This window comes from Macaca mulatta, chromosome 15, assembly GCF_049350105.2.
Source record: "Macaca mulatta isolate MMU2019108-1 chromosome 15, T2T-MMU8v2.0, whole genome shotgun sequence".
NCBI classification, from domain to species: Eukaryota; Metazoa; Chordata; class Mammalia; order Primates; family Cercopithecidae; genus Macaca; species Macaca mulatta.
This window is the reverse complement of record NC_133420.1, coordinates 112,910,980-112,928,048: the sequence shown is the minus strand read 5'-3', so window position 1 is coordinate 112,928,048 and position 17,069 is coordinate 112,910,980. Positions and strand designations below refer to the sequence as shown.

Sequence of the window (17,069 nt, the reverse complement as noted above, 5' to 3'; positions counted from 1 at the left end):
ATGAGGGCTTACCGCTGATGACAGCTTTGCCTGTCTTCTCCTGTATCCACAGCTTCTCCATTTTCTCTACCCAAAAGGAGGTAAACTTTAAGCCTGCCTCCTCACATCTACCCTCCCTTGACTACAGGAGGTCTCTCTGTTGAGAAATATATCTCTATATAGCATTGCATCTCTGATGGTTTTTGTTGTTTTGTATGTTTGGTTTCATTCTGTTTATTTATAATGTCTGGTCCTAACAGCCTGTATGGTCCCTAGAACTCAGAAATGTAAAAATGTCCTTTAAAGTCAGAGCAAGATAAGCTCCACCATATACTTTCCAAGAAGATGGGATTATAAAAATTACACATTGAATATATTCTTTGAAAAGGGTGATGCCATAAAAAAACTGTTGAGAAACTGCTCTAGGTTAGAGACAAAAGACACTTGAGAACTAAATGCAATACATAATTCTAGACTGGATCCTGTAATGGAGGTTACTTTTAAGCCACAAAGGATATTACTGACAAAAATGGAATATGGATAAGAGATTAGTTAAAAGTTTTACACCAATGCTCAATTTACTGAAGGGGATAATTGACTATGTACAAGAATATTCTTTTCTTAAGAAATACACGATGAAATAGTCAAGGAGAAAGTGGATGATGTATGAAATGTATTCTCAGATGTCCAGGAATTCGTGTGTGTGTGTGTGTGTGTGTGTGTGTGTGTGTGTGTGTGTGGAGAGAGAGAGAGAGAAGAGAGGAGGTAGGAGGGAGGGAGATTGAAGAGCGATCACAATGGGTCAAAATGTGAATAGGCAAATCTGGATAAAGGTTATACTGTTGTGATAGGGTTTGGATGTTTCATTCCCTCCAAATCTCATGTTAAAATATGACCACCAGTGTTGGAGGTGGGTCTAGCGGGAGGTGTTTGTGTCAAAGGGCTGGATCCCTCATGAATGGCTTGGTGCCCCCACCATGGTAATAAATGAGTTCTCTATGAGTTCATATGAGATCTGGTTGTTTAAAAGAATGTGCCACCTCCCCCATCCTCTCTCTTGATCCCTCTCCCACCATGTGACATGCTGGCTCTAGTCTTCCTTCCTCCATGACTGAAAATCTTCTGAGGCCCTCTCCAGAAGCAGAAGCTGGCGCCACCTTTCTTGTATAGCCTGAAGAACTGTGAGCCAAAATAAAATTCTTTTTGTTATAAATTACCCAGCCTCAAGTATTTCTTTATGGGAATGCAAATGTAGCAATATATTGTTGTTTACCATCCATGCAACTCTTCTGCAAGTTTAATTACATTAAACTTCAAATAAAAACATTTTTAAATGAACCATTGACTATATTTTTATATAACGTTTGAGATTTTTGTCTTTGATTCCCACAGTTGCCACCACCATACCTAGACCTAGTAGTGTACAAAGTTGGCATGGTGTACTAATACACCAAAGTAGTATGCCATGCCAACTTTAAAATACTTGTTTTGGGTTCTGTTCCAGGCAAGAACCTGGAATTCCCTTTCCACATTTGAAGCATGCTAACATTTCAACAGGGTTTTACAATAGACTGAAAAAGAACTCCTCCAAAAAAATATTTTTAATGATGTATAAAAAATTTATACACTGCGATACGGTTTGGCTGTATCCCCACCCAAATCTCATCTTGAATTGTAGTTCCCATAATTCCCATGTGTTGTGGGAGAGCCCTGGTGGGAGATAATTGAATCATGGGGGCAGTTTCCCCAATCCTGTTCTCATGGTAGTGAATACATCTCATGAGAGCTGACTGTTTTATAAGGGGTTTCCCCTTTCACTTGGCTCTCATTATCTCTGCCGCCATGTAAGATGTGCCTTTTACCATCTGCCATGATTGTGAGGCCTCCGCAGCCACATGGAACTCTGATTCCTTTCAACCTTTCTTTATAAATTACCTAGTCTCAGATATGTCTTTATCAGCATTGTGACAATGGACTTATAAAGTAAAGTGGTACCAGAAGTAGTGGGGTGCTGCTGTAAAGATACCTGAAAACGTGGAAACTACTTTGGAACTGGGTAACAGGCAGAGGTTGTAACAGTTTGGAGGGCTCAGAAGAAGACAGGAAAATGTAGGAAAGTTTGGAACTTCCTAGAGACTTGTTGAATGGCTTTGACCAAAAGGTTGATGATGATATAGACAATGAAATCCAGGCTGAGGTGGTCTCATATGAAGTGAGGAACTTGTTGAGAACCAAAATAAAGGTGAATCATCCTATGTTTTAGCACAGAGACTGGGAGAATTTTGCCCCTGAACTAGAGATTTGCAGAACTTTGAACTTGAGGGAGATGATTTAGGGTATCTGGCAGAAGAAATTTCTAAGCAACAAAGCATTCAAGAGGTGACTTGGGTGCTGTTAAAATCATTCAGTTTTAAAAAGAAAACAGAGCATGAAGGTTTGGATAATTTGCAGCCTTACAATGAGATAGAAAAGAAAAACCCATTTTCTGAGAAGAAATTCAAGTCAGGTGCAGAAATTTACATGAGTAATGAGGACCCAATTGTTAATCCTCAAGACAATGGGGAAAATGTCTCCAGGGCATGTCAGAGAGCTTAGTGGCAGCCCCTCCCATCACAGGCCCAGAGGCCAAGGAGGAAAAAATGGTTTCATGGGACAGGCCCAGGATCCTCCTGTTGTGTGAAGACTAGGTGCTTAGTGCCCTGCATCCCAGCTGCTCTATCCATGGCTAAAAGGGGCCAAGGCACAACTCAGGCTGTGGCTTCAGAGGGTACAAGCCCACAGTCTTGGCAGCTTTCACGTGGTATTGAGCCTGTGGGTGGACAGAAGAACTGAGATTTGGGAACCTCTGCATAGATTTCAAAGGATCTATAGAAATGCCTGGATGACCAGGCAGAAGTTTGATGCAGGGGTGGGGCCCTCATGGAGAAACTCTGCTAGGGAAATGTGGAAGGAAAATGCAAGACCATGAGAACTCACCTCTTGCATCAGCATGACCTGGATGTGAGAAATGGATTGAAAGGAGATAATTTTGGAGATTTGACTGACTTGCTGGATTTTGGACTTGCATGGGACCTGGAGCCCCTTTGTTTTGACCAATTTCTCTGATTTGAAATGGCTATATATACCCAATGCCTGTATCCCCATTGTATCTAGGAAGTAACTAACTTGCTTTTGATTTTACAGGCTTATAAGTTGAAGGGACTTGCTTTGTCTCAGAAGAGACTTTGAACTGTATACTTTTGAGTTAATGCTGAAGTGAGTCAAGACTTTGGGGGACTGTTGGGAAGGCATGATTGGTTTTGAAATGTGAGTACATGAGATTTAGGAGGGGCCAGAGGAGGAATAATATAGTTTGGCTGTGTCCCCACCCAAATCTCATCTTTTTTTTTTTTTTTTGAAAGAGAGTCTCACTCTGTCACCCAGGCTGGAGTGCAGTTGCATGATCTCGGCTCACTGCAAGTTCCGCCTCCCAGGTTCATGCCATTCTCCTGCCTCAGCCTCCCGAGTAGCTGGGACTTCAGGTGCCCACCACCATGCCTGGCTAATTTTTTGTATTTTTAGTAGAGATGGGGTTTCACCATGTTAATCAGGATGGTCTCGATCTCCTGACCTCATGATCTGCCCACCTTGGCCTCCCAAAGTGCTGGGATTACAGGCATGAGCCACCATGCCCAGCACCAAATCTCATCTTAAACTGTAGCTCTCATAATTCCCATGTGTTGTGGGAGGGACCTGGTGGGAGATCACTGAATCATGGGGGCAGTTTCCCCCATACTATTCTCATGGTAGTGAATAAGTCTCACAATAGCTGACTGTTTTGTAAGGGGTTTCCCCTTTCACTTGACTGTCATTCTCTCTTGTCCATTTCCATGTAAAATGTGCCTTTCACCTTCTGCCATGATTGTGAGGCCTCCAAGCCACATGGAACTGTCAGTCCATTAAACCTCTTTTTCTTTATAAATTACCCAGTCTCAGGTATGTCTTTATCCACACCATGAGAACAGACAATGTAAAACAAAAAAGAATCAAAATTTCAATGAACCTTGTTTATGGCATATAACTCCTAATTTCTTGTTTGATTCCATCATGTCACTTGTATCCTGCAGTTTTGTGGTGTGATGTGGTTTGACTCTGTGTCCCCTCCCAAATCTCATGTTGAATTGTAACCTCTAGTGTTGGGGGAAAGATCCAGTGGGAGGTGATTGGATCATGGGGGCAGATTTTCCCATTGCTGTTCTCGTGATAGCAAGTTTTCACAAGATCTGATTGTCTGAAAGTGTATAGTACTTCCTCCTTAGCTTTCTCTCTCCTGTGCCGTATGAAGACATGCTTGCTTTCCCTTTGCCTTCAGACATGATTGTAAGTTTCCTGAGGCCTCCCCAGCCATGCCTCCTGAACAAATTGTGGAACTATGAGTAAATGAAAGCTCTTTTCTTTATAAATTACCCAGTCTCAGGTAGTTCTTTAAAGCAGTGTGAAAATGGACAATACATGATGTGAATTGGTTTGCAGGCACTAAGTCAATTACCTGTCCTCTACCAGATTTCCACCTTCCAAAAATGGGTTGACCCTTTTTGTTGTATCCTCTCCTGTCCCTGTCATGTCAAGCATTTATTTTTTAAATCCTTCAATTTTTAAAGCAGTTTTATTGAAATACAGTTCACATGCCATATAAGTCACCCATTTTAAGTGTGTAGTTCAATGATTTTTATATTCACAGAGTTGTGCATCCATCACTAGTCATTTTAAAAACATTTTCATGACTTCAAAAAGAAACCATATATCCTTTAGCTATTACACTTCTTGCACCTCATTAACCTAGTTCTAAATCTACTTTATCTCTGTGTAAATGTCTCTATTCTGGACATCAGAATGGAATCATTGTGGTTGTTTGTGACTGACCTTTCACTCAGCGTAAAATTTTCAAGATTTATCTATGTTGTACCATGTGTCAATACTTTATTCCTTTTTATGGCTGAATAATAATCTGTTGTATGGATATACCACATTTTGTTTATACATTCATGTGGACATTTGAGTTGTTTCCATCTTTTGGCTATTTGAATAATGCTGCGATGAACCTTTGTGTACAAGTTTCTTTGCACGCACATATTTTCATTTCTTTTGGTATATACTTAGGAGTGGATTTGCTGGGTTATATGCCAACATTTTGAGGAACTGCCTGTTTTCCAAAGCAGCTGTACCATTTCACATTCCCACTCTCAGTGTGTGAGGCTTTCAATTTCCCCAAATTATCTAAAACATTTGTCTATTTTATTCCAGCCATCCTAGTGGGCGTGAAGTGCTATCTCATAGTGATTTTTATTTGTATTTTTCTGATGATTAATGATGTCGAGCATCTTTTCATATACTCTTTTACGCTTAATCACACTATGGGAAGGAGGGTAGATAAACATGTATAGTTGATCCAGTTTATATAAATGGAAACATGAAAACTCATTTTAAATATGCTATAGAAAAAAATTTCTTTTAAATATTTGAAAACACTTTTACGGCAATCTCAAGTTTCAGCAACATGCACAGTTTTCCACTGTTATTTTCATGTTATAGTTACTGTGTGATTAAGGGACTGCAAAATTGTGCACTGAATTTGCTCTGTAAGGTTGCTTCTTGTATGGACTGTGGGTAGAAATTCAAATGACTACTTGGGATTGACTTAAAGGAGAAGTTTAAGGAGAACTGATTGCCAAGGCCGCTAAAGCTCAATGTGTTTGTCACCAATGCTGTGTACATCTGTTGTACATAAGTGTGTTCCTCGTGTGATACGTATCAAGGGAATGTGACAGCATTGACAGATGGCACATGGCATATCTTCTAAGAGATGGATGGCAAGATGTTTAAATGGACTTTTGCACTTTAATCATAGTGTAAAAGATGGGATTCATTATCCATACCGAATGATAATTGTGAAATTTAGGTGGTGGGTACATGGGGAGTTAAATTGTTATACCTGCTCTTGTATGTGTTTATCCATCTCTTCAATGAAAGGATTTAAGAAATAAAACATGTTCAGTGCCTCATGAAGAGAAGGAAGCAGCACTAAGGATAGCTGGTTCTTTGTCTACTTTGCTAAATCAGCTTTCTGTCCTCCACCAGGATTTCATCTTCCAAGAATATGTAAACTTCTTTTGGTGTATCCTCTTGTATTCTTATTATCCTCAAGCACTCCTTCTTTTAAATCCTTTAAGTTTTATTGCAATATAGTACACACATTACAAAATTCACCCATTTAAAGCATATACTGTGTACCTATTACAAAACAAGAATGGATCAGTCCATCAAGACTAGAGTTTAGCTACCACTCAATAGAGACATTTCAGGAAGTATAATTCCTCTGAAGATAAAAACCTTAGAAGGTGGCCGAGAGCAGTGGTTCACACCTATAATCCCAGCACTTTGAGAGGCCAAGGCAGGCAGATCATTTGAGGTCAGGAGTTCAAGAGCAGCCTGGCCAACATGGTGAAACCTTGGCTCTACTGAAAAAAAAAAAAAAAAAAAAAAAAGCCGGCATCATGGCATGTGCCTTTAATCCCAGCTATTCAGTAGGCTGAGGCAGGAGAATCACTTGAACCCAGTAGATGGAGGTTGCAGTGAGCCAGGAACATGCCACTGCACACCAGTCTGGGCAATTGAGCAAGACTCTGCTTCCAAAAACAGAGGTGTTTCTGATGATAACGTTTAGATGTTTTTGATGATAGCTTCTTGGGTGTGGCAGTAACTAAACAGGATTAGAGGTAGAGTCAATCCATCTCTAAGATGGAATGACAGAGGAATTAAGAGACCAGGTTATTGGGAAGCCTATCCACATGGATGATTGGACGCTCCGTGGATTCTCCACCTCCTTAAGTACTTTGCCTGGGCTTCATCCCAATTTTGTCCTTCTTAAGGCCTTCACGAAATCTGAATTATTTCTGCAATCCTAAGCTTCAGACACAACAGGGTCTGTGGCCTAAGCATGGACAGGAAAGGAGAAGGATGGTGATGGAGCTGTAGTGGACATCTGTTTTGTTTTGTTTTGCTTTAGTTTTCACACCAAGCATTCACAAATTTTTCTGGAAAACCTACCTCAACTGCCCTCTAGAAAACTCACCTCATTTATTAGTCCCAGTCTGTATAAGTGGAGTTGCCTTCTCTTCAGGCCTCTAATATTTTAAGGGTATATATGTGCACACTCTTAGCCATAAGCAGCATTCTGTAAAGATTCATAGCCAGCCTCCAAATGTCTGTAACCCTCATGCATAGTCAAGGACTCACGTCTGGATCATGAGCTGCAGGTGTTCTATGTAATATCTATTATATTCCACTAAGCCCATGAAGATCATAGGGGATACCTCCACCCTGATAGGTGCACCATATACACTAAGGGGAAATCTTGCATGTTGCCATCAATGTGGCTAGAAAGAAGGCACAAAGATCAGCTTCCCTAAAGAGAGGGATGCCATGTTTGACAACATCCCTGCAGATACTGTTTTAGTCCTGAAACAATAGCCCCATGGACACTTCTGCCAAAATGGCATCTGTCAGCAGTGCCCTGGTAAACCTCAAGGGGGTAGTGCCTAGATCCAGATTGACAAAGGGTCCTGATATGGGCATGATGGGACATAAACCTTTTTCCACTACCACGGTCATCCTTTCCTAGCTTCATTTTTTTCTTACTTTCTCATTCATTATAAGGCATCTTTTCCTTACTCTCAGCTATATTTTACCCTAGGAGGTAGGTGGTTGTCTGGTCAACATTCCTGTCACAAACAGCTAGGTGATATTTTGCTCTGTAAAAAAGTCATCAATCCAGGCAGCATGGAGAAATACACAGGGAAGGGAACTACTTCCCCAAGTGACTTATTAGTAGAAAGACCTCAAAGTGAAGGTCAAAATGTGCTTCCCTAAATCATGAGGATGCCCTGCCTTTCACATTCTTAAGCAGCATCCACAGTGTTCCTGACACCCTACCCCAAACAGCAATACCCCAAACACTACCACCAATTTATACGATCCTGTGGTCAGTGACAACTTTTTTAAAATACTGATTAAACCACTATTTCTGGAAAATGTGCCTGTCCTTGACCCTCTCTTCAGATATAGAAGGCCTGACTTCCTTATGGGTCTAAAGCACATGAAGCAGTGAATGGAGAGGAAGGTACAGGCTGCCATACGGCATCAGTAAGTCTCAAGCAAAGAAGTAGAAAAGAGCTCATCTCCTCAGACTTCATCAGGGAGAGAAGGGGCTTTTGGAGGCACATGATACTCTTTCCTCCACAAGAGCTCCAGGGGATTAGTCACCTTTTAAAAGTCAACTGAGGGACTCAGCAAGAGCTGAGCTAACTCTTACCTTTCCCTAACCACAAGCTTTGGTTACCCAAAACATTCCCCCCAACACAATACACATAAAAGACATCCTTCCTATTAGTACATTTATTGGGGAGAATCAAGATTCCCAACAAGGAGTGAATTATTTTGTGGGGGGAAATTTTCCTCCCTGGAAATGCTTCGGAAGCATTTTCTGTCCAGTTAGTAAAGGCACATCACTGAACACACTGCTATTAGCACTGGTAGGGAGGGCTGGACACACCAAGTTGACCTGATGCTGACAAATGGGGTTTGAATGTGGCATAGGCTTCCTGTGGGGCATGGATTGGGGATGCCTTTGACACAATATCTTCCCCTTAAATGCCTCAACTTTCTCAGGCTGTCTGTCCTTGTCTGTGTTCTGTCTAATCCTTGTAGGATGATTCTGGCCAACAAAGATAGCTTGTTGGCTGTAACATTTGGTACATGTCACTTTGCAGGAGGGAGCCATGTAGTTGTGGGGATAGCCCTGGCAAAGCTCTGCTGTGAACTGCACTTCTGGGTTGTGCTGAGCTTTCCCAAGCTCCACCGGGGAGGCAAGGGGCTCCTGGGGACAGGTGATATCTATCCCACGCTTATGCCCCAGCTTCTCTTCTAGGAACTCCCCAGTGTCTTTCCTAATTTTCTGAGCTTCAATACTTCCAGTAAAGCCAGCTCTGCTTTTAACTCGACCTTTATTCTGCACAGATGACGACAGGGAGCTATCCTTTGCCCGAGAAATTTCTTGATCTTCATATGTTATGCTGGGTTTATTAAACCGCTGCAAAAAGGTCTTCATCCACTTTCTGAAAAGGTTTTCAGGAGGAGGCTGTGTTTTCAAGGTTGGGGAAGATTTGCTCCCAAGCAACTCCCTTGATGTCTTGTTATGAATAACGTGGCTCTTTCTCCTGAATTGGGATGTCCCCAACCCTGCATCCCCTCCACCAACCTCTCCTCCCTTGGGTCTTAGAGGGCTCACTCTCTTTGTAGCTGGTGAAAAATTCTTAACTTGGCATTTCTGTAAGACATGCGTAGGGACACTGGGCTCCTGCTGCTGTGCCGCACAGATCCCTCTGTCCTCCAAGTGGACATGCAGCACCTGGGAAGTTTCCATGTCCCGACTTGAAATGCCCTGGGGATGAGTCAGTAAGTCCTTGGAACTCAAGTTATCTAAGGCAAGAGACATGTCAGTGAAATGGCTCTGAATTTGGCTATCCTTCCTCTGGACCAACTTTAACTGACTCAGCATCTGATTTTTAAGATATGATGATTTAGGATCTTGGGGAACTGATACTCTTGGTGGGAAAATTTCAGTTTCATGAGATGTGCTTGTTTTCACATTTGTCACTGAGCAGCTTCCTGACTTGCTGGATGTCAAGTTGTTCCTAGTTTGTGATTGAAGAGCACAGCTCTCCTCTTCCTTGAACATCTCCTTCGACCCATTGGTGACAGGAAAGGTCTTTCTACTGCCCTGAAGCCTGTTAACATTATTACTGGCACTCTCTCTCTTATCCCTTGACTCACGGCCAACTCCAGCTTGCATTATGGGCAGCTCTGTGCTGGATCTACTGGCCGGTACAGTCTGTCTCTGACTGGCTTCGTCTATGATGCCGTGTGTGGGGGGCAGAAAAGTCTGTCTGCCATCCTCAGTTGTTGGGACACTTTCTGTAAGATCATTGTCAGTATCAGCGAATTCTCTTTTCAGGGTCTCATGCTTTTCTTGATCGACAGGTGAGGTGACCAGTTGAGGATGACCCAGGATGGAGAATGAGCTTGTGGTTTCTAATTTTTCTCCTTGAAAATCTGTAGTGCCTCTTCTAAGGGGCGTGGAGGCCCTATCTTTGGAATCTGTCTCTATCAGGTCATGATCAGTATCAGAAAATTGCCTTCCCAGAGTCTCTGATTTTTCTTTGCCAACAGGTGAGGTGACAGGATGAGGACGATCAAGGACAGGGACTGAGCTTGTTGTTCCCAACTTTCCTCCTTGGAAAGTGCTTTGTCTATTAGACTTAGAGACCCCATCTTTGGAATCTCCCCGAGAAATAAAGCTGGCTGAGGAGGGAAGGTTGAAATAGGAAAAGGAATTCGAAAGGTCCTCTTTCAATTTGAAGATTTCTATGGATTCAAGGACCTTGCGGGGAAGGCCCCACAGCATTCTCATGCGGAAAGATTTAATATGGGCTTCCAACATCTTTTGTTTGTTGGAACCAAGGAAAGAAATCTCCTGGGAAGTATCAACGCCGTGGTCCTCACTCACCAATGCTGCCATATTTCGATGTTTTATTTGGCTGTGGGATTCCTCAGCAAGAGACATTGTCTGCTTGACTGAATGCCATGAACTATGCACAGTCCCAGGCATTCGACCCTCATTGATTTCCTCAAATTTCTTGCTCAAATGTGCTGTCAGGGCATTTTCAAGTTGTTTCTGACCTAGGCTCTCCCCTGAATGATTCCCTGACAGATGCATCATATGAGTGTCCAGGTCTCTCTCAGAGTTAGACCTCAGATCCTCATCTGAAGATGTCTCTGGATCTTGCAACAGATGATTTTTTGGGCCATTCTCCTGGCTGCATCCCTGATAATTCCCCACATTCTCCAGGGAAAGCATATTTGAGCTCCTCTCATGCAAGGTTCTAGGGATGATTGATCCGAACTTCTTTAGAACATTGAGGCTCTGACCCTCAACTGAAGAGTGATGTAAGGGTCCATGAATGCTCTCTGACACAGATAGCTCTGAAATTTTGCTCTGAGGACGTAGTAATGACAGAGACTCATGGATTCTACGGGGCAGGCCCCATCTGCGCTGGATGAGCCTCTTTCGAATGTGTTGCTCTAGTTTCTTCCTTACCTCAGAGCTCAGTGGAAAATCTCCAGGAATTATAGAGACGGGAACATGGACCTTGAAGGACTTTCTGACCAATGCAAGATTGGGAGCTGGAGGACAAAAGTCTTCCTGGGATTTTTTAACCACAGAGGGTAAACCCCACACACTTTCCTGCACTTTCTGCAACACGTTACACTCCAGAAGATTAATTTCAGATGGCGTAAGAAACTGTGCCTCCTTCTGGGGTCTATGAAAACACACTCCACAGATCCTAATCAGGAATGGAGGACTAGGTAGTAGGACTGGGAGTGGAGATTGATGTTGAGCCTGGGACTGGACCTGAGTGAGATGTGGGGACTGACCTCGGGGCAGGGTTTGAGGCAAGGGTAGAGCTTGGGTATTAGGTAAAGACAGAGGTTGGGGAGAGGGAAGTACTGGAAATTTATGGAATATAGATGTATTTGTAATGCCATTGAAGAATACAAACATGGAGGAACGGCCACGTTGGACAAGAACAGTAGGATGCAGAGACTCGCTGTGCAGAGATGGGAGACCCCAGAAGAGCTGCACATATTTTTGCTCTAAATGGTCTTCAAAGCACTTAGAGTATGGGGGCTGCTGATGGATGTGCTGCCCCTCTAGTTTGCCTTTATTGGCCCCAAAAGGAAAGAATTCTACCATGTCATGCTTATCAGCAATTGAGGCTAACATTTTCCGTGAAGAATTTAGTTGGTAGTTTTGTCTAAGTTGTGTTGGGAAAGATCCTGATTTCTTTCCATTTTCTTTCCACATCAGGAAATCACACCTTTTTTTGACTTGTCTCTCCAGGAGTGCCAGAATGTCATGGCTGACAAAAGAGATGTTAACAGGCTGTATGACGTTGGCCACAGAGTGCCCCGCTAAAGAGGCCTCAGAAGAATGAAGGGTAAGAAGCTCCTTCATGAAATCAGATGGCACAAAATTGGAGGAAAAAGAGCCCTTGGCATGAGGCTGCCACCAGGAGAATTCTGAAGATGCAGGGCATGAATGGTCAATGCCTTTGATTATTGGGGCATAGGTGGATGTCTCACCAGAGCCACCTAGAGATAACATCTCTGCAAAAGGCTTCAAAATGGTGAGTCTTGATTTCGACTGAGTCACAGAGCAGTCTTCCAGTGGTAAAGCAGCTGAGATTGGTGGTTTGTTATGATGAGCACATGAATCAGTGGGATTCATGGCCTGGGAAATATCTTGGCATTGGGTGGAGTCAAGTGAAAAGATGGTGTTCAGACAGAAACTGGCCTCAGGTTGGAGACTGGGCTCCACTCTCTGAATGTGATGTGGTGGGAGAAGGGGAAAGGGAAGCTGTTGGGGTGGGGAATGGTCTACGGGGAACTTGGAATCCAGGGGAGAAACAGGCTGTGGTGGCGGAGGGTCCTTCAGTGGTGAGGGTGAAAACAAGTTAGCTAAGGACGTGATCAAGTCAGGTGAGAGAATTAACAGGGGAGGTGGAGAGAGCTTAGGCCGAGGAGACAATATTAGGTCTTCTGTAGGGATTGCTGAGGGTGTGGAAGACAGAGTGAATGATGACTCAGTCACAGAAGCTCCAGAAGGCAAAGGGGACACACAGGGAGCAGCATCTTTCAGGGACTCCCAAGACAGCAGTCGCTGGATATCAGCAGTTGCTCTGTTACACACCTGACAGAGGGGGTCTGGGCATAACAGTCGACGAAAGCAGGTGGTATCATGATGCTGGCCCAGGGGACCGCAGGAAACGGGAGGTCCAAAGCTGCAGCCAGAATCAGAACAAGGAAAGGAGGGTCTGTTAGCCTAGCAGGGGTGGGGCCCCCTGAATCCTGCTACCTGCTTTGCATTGCCCCCCACCCATGACCTCACCATATATGAGGTCATATGACCTCACTATAGCCTCTCCCCAAAGCATTCATTCACATACCCATTCCTATGGCTACCCACTCCCAAAACTACAGCAGGCTACAAGGAATCCCTAAAGTGAATAGAACATGCAAAAAGAAAAAAAAAGGAGGGGGTGGAACAGGACACAAGGGGAACGATTAATCACCTTTTCAGAATAGAAAGTAGCTTTCTTTCCTCTTCTGCTTCCCTCTGGAAATTTTTCCGGTCTGGGAAACCAGAAGAGTATGTTATATGCAATGAACGTAGTGGCACAGGGATCATACAGAAGTCACTCTGTGGAAGACCCTTGGAATATTAAACTCTGATAGCCCCAAGAATCAGTAGAAAAGGGCAAATAGTCATTGATAATTTTCACAAGTTCACGTGTGTATGTGGAATCATTAGTAAACTTTCACGTACATTACCCCATGTGATGCTCAAAAGCACCACGTGAAACACATCGGTGGTAACCTCTAGGAGGAATTCGAGCATCGAGGAAGTCAAAGTACTTATGCAAAGTTGTGAGACAGAAGCACTGACTCCAAGCCAACCAGTAGTCCTTCCTCAATATCTCAGTAGGCCGCCAGTTGGGCAGCACCCATTGGGCAGGTCCATCACTTTGTCATGCACATGAATGGGCAGAGCAGGGCCTATGAGTAGTGTCTCATGTCTGATTGCTTTCCCATGAGCCTGTGTTCCGAGGGCTCTGTTTTCTGAGACTGTCTAGTAACTGACCTTCTAAGAAATTATGGGACTGAGTTCCTCATGAAAGAGACAGGAAGAGTCACCCTGAAGCTCAGATAAAGCAGGCTGACATTACCTTTAAATGTCACACTTTTCCTTCTCCTCCTGGCTCTGCCCTGATGCTGAGAACAAAAGAAAGATAATGACAGGCTACGACTCACTTGTCTCACACTCTATGAAGCTCATTCATTCATTCATTCATTATACAAGAATGATATGACTCTCTAATTAATAGAAATACATTCTTTTTATCAATTTTTAAAGGTGATAAAATATTTCCCATTTTCCCTTCTCTGAAAAGCTGAAAGATGATTTCTTCTGTGAGAGCCACACTTGATGTGCTGAGTTAGAAGTGCTCATCCAGGGCACAGACTCAGAGTCCAACAGTCACATCTGTGCTCCCTCACAGGACAAGTGTCCCAGAGACAGAGCTCTGGCCCCAGCCTCTGCTCAGAGACTCTCAGCATTACTTCCCTGTCAGCCCAACATGAGGGAAGGCTTTGTTGAATGACAGGTGACATGGGAATGTGACTCATGATCAAATTTCAGCAGAGACTATTCTCCTTCAGAGAACCCACATTCTCTAAATAAACCTATCTGGGAGCACAGAATTACTGTGTTTAGGATTTTATCCTGGAACTCTCCACCACAGCCAGATAGGTAGTCTATGAACTACAGATGGAAACCTTAGTCCACCTGAACCAATAAGTCTGCCCAATCTCTTCCACAGAAGAGTGAAGCTCTGTCCTCTCTTCAGACTTCCCATATAAGACATGTGCCTGAACCAACCAGACTTATTTAGAAGTGTGGGAATAGGATTGGGAAAAAACAACAGGGCATCTCTCTTGGGTGTTCACCCACAGTCCCTTACCTTTTGGATGTCATTATTTTTTTCGGTGGGTGACAAATACAGGGTCAATACCATGTAGAACAAGTACAGTATAAACAACCCCAACCCACTCAAGCAAATGAAGGTGGGGTCAATATCCAAGTAATGTGAGTCAGGGCTCAGCCCTGTCTCAATATAGCTGCTCAGAAAACAGAGGATATTCTCCATGATCTGAATAGCTCGGCTGCCTGAAGCAACTGAGCACTGAGGGTGCCCAGGCTTAACTATAAACCCAGGCCTGCATCACAGAGCATGGAAGAGTCACAGAGGGTTTCTGAGGGTGGAGGGAGCAACAAAAGGGGGGTGTGTCCACAGCCCCAACCCCACCAGCACAGCTGACTCTCCTGGGCTCTCTGGGTCCCTTTGCCCTATCCTGCCACTCCATTTCCCAAGTCCATCCTTTTTCATGTCATATATTTATCTTAGTGGAATTTTCAGTTTGTTCCAACAGTAAACCAGGCATTACCCAAGTCCCGCTTTACTGTTTGGAGCCCTTAACTTAGACCCCACCAAGTACACTCCCTTGAAAGCCTGAAATACTGTCTGGAATATTCGTTGTACCCAGGCATTGCCACTCTCAGGATCACATATGTCCTCAAATCCGTCTTATCTGCAGAATGTTTTTGCCTTACATAAACGCAGATATAAAACTTAAATTTCCTTTCTACTTACTTTGTTTTGTGAATGTCAAACATTACATTCTTTGTTTTGAAGTCAACCTTTACTATTTCCAATCAGAGAGACTGACTCAAACGATTAAAACTAATGTTCTCAAGGAAAAGAAGCTCACTGCCCAATTTGGGTTTTTCAGAAAAGAAGATTTTTATTGTAAATAAACCAACAAGGAGACAGGAGTCCAGCTCAGACCTGTCCCGTGTGCATTTCATGCAGTCATTTTATTAGAAAAGGTTTAGAGAATGGCCTCTGGACTTAATAGTTGGTTGGTGGAAGGAAAGGGGAGGTCTGAAAGTCCTCGGCATGCACAGTTTTGTTTAACACTGCCTCATGTATCACGTGTGCACATTCGTGGGGAGTTGGTTGAAACGTGGCAGAAATTGGGGCTGTGACGTTGGCCAGCTTGTTCTGTGTAAACTCCAGTTGGCCTTAATAGTTTTAATCCATTTTAGCCAGTTTTTAAATCTCAGAAGCAGGGAGAGTTTTGGCATTTTAGCAAGTTACTGTTGTTGTTGTTGTTGTTTGATCTGCTATCCTGTAAACTGATTAATTTCATTAGTCATTGGTTTCTTCAAGTCTCTGGGGCATGGTTTCACTAATAATGCATTATTTAACATCTACAAAATGAAAATAAGTGTACAATAAATGTATATAATTGAAACTTCGAGGGACCTTAGGGGTAAATTTATAGAACTTATTTTTCTGAAGTTAGTGAAGTTTAAACTGTTCAAGCACTTTTGGAACATATTCTGTACACAAACACACATACACATCGACCTAAAAGGAAGAAGTTGATGGAAAATTATTATAAGTAGGGAGTTCATTTGGGTCAAGCTTGAGGATTGCAACCTGGGAACACAGATGCAAGTCAGCCTAAATATACACTCCAATTAGCTGTAAATACAAGTGGGTTTTTAAAGTTGAAAAAGGGAACAAGGAGTGGATTGATACAAAGTTGTAATCAGGAATTCTCATTGGTTTACAGAAGCAACATTGATTAGTGATTGCCTACACATTGTTAAGCTATAGGGGGTGGTTTGTAGTGTCAGGTGTGGCATTACTGGGTTACTATATAGCTCCATGTGGCAATAGCAAGCAGTTTCAAGAGATGAATGCATAGCTCAAGGAGGAGATACAGCTGTGATTTCTGTCTCATTTTAGTGTCTCTCTAGGCCTGATAATTTAAGAAGACTCACAGTCCTTAGATAAAAGTTATTTTCTTAACAAACACACCCACACACCAATCCTGTGACAAATCAATCAGTATCTTCAAATCCAGAATCAATTAGTTCCTCCTTTTATTTCAATCTCTTACTTGTCGTTTTGACACCATATTTTCTAACTCTACCTCAAACACAACCAGACGCAACTCTCTACATCAATTTGGTAACAAGTATGCAACTCCTTAAAGCAGGGATAGGTTACAGTGCCCTAAGCTATTGTATCTAAGAGACCAAAACAGATGCCCCTTTATCAACTAAGACAGACCCTAAGGTTAAGGAAACAAAGTTACCTGTGGTGGAGGGTTCAGGGCCTGGATGGCATGGCAAATTTTCTAACTTTCTATAACTAAACTCCCTCTAACCAAACCAGTTATCAGCTCTGATTAGACAGAGGACCGGCCTTACAAACGTTCTTTTCTGATAAGTTACTAATATTACAGATTTCCAGTTTCTACCAGCTTATAGAGGCTGCACACAAACCGCCTGTGTCCTGAAG

General features: G+C 42.9%; 1 protein-coding gene across 2 annotated transcripts; it reads right to left on the bottom strand.

Moving 5' to 3' along the window:
* Nucleotides 1-8,401: 8,401 nt before the first annotated feature.
* LOC707877 (spermatogenesis-associated protein 31D1-like) lies at nt 8,402-14,874 on the bottom strand. Of its 2 annotated transcripts, none has more exons than XM_077966579.1 (4): nt 14,658-14,874; nt 13,863-13,908; nt 13,209-13,269; nt 8,402-12,917 (listed from the first exon to the last, which is right to left on the bottom strand). In XM_077966579.1, exons 1-4 carry the CDS (start codon nt 14,841-14,843, stop codon nt 8,450-8,452), a joined length of 4,761 nt encoding a protein of 1,586 aa, XP_077822705.1. In that variant the 5' UTR covers nt 14,844-14,874; the 3' UTR covers nt 8,402-8,449. The 2 variants fall into 2 exon arrangements, with proteins under 2 accessions (XP_077822705.1, XP_028691115.2); XM_028835282.2 differs by having other exon boundaries at nt 13,209-13,279; nt 13,864-13,908; nt 14,658-14,843.
* Nucleotides 14,875-17,069: the final 2,195 nt, after the last annotated feature.

Bases quoted from the DNA above. Each gene is read 5' to 3' on its own strand.
- LOC707877 (XM_028835282.2), bottom strand. From the start codon at position 14,843: ATGGAGAATATCCTCTGTTTTCTGAGCAGCTATATTGAGACAGGGCTG. The intron at 13,280-13,863 runs GGTAATGTCAGC...ACATACTCTTCT, and splicing joins GGAAAAGTGTGACATTTAAA to GGTTTCCCAGACCGGAAAAA. The intron at 12,918-13,208 runs GTGATTAATCGT...TTCTGGCTGCAG, and splicing joins CTACTTTCTATTCTGAAAAG to CTTTGGACCTCCCGTTTCCT.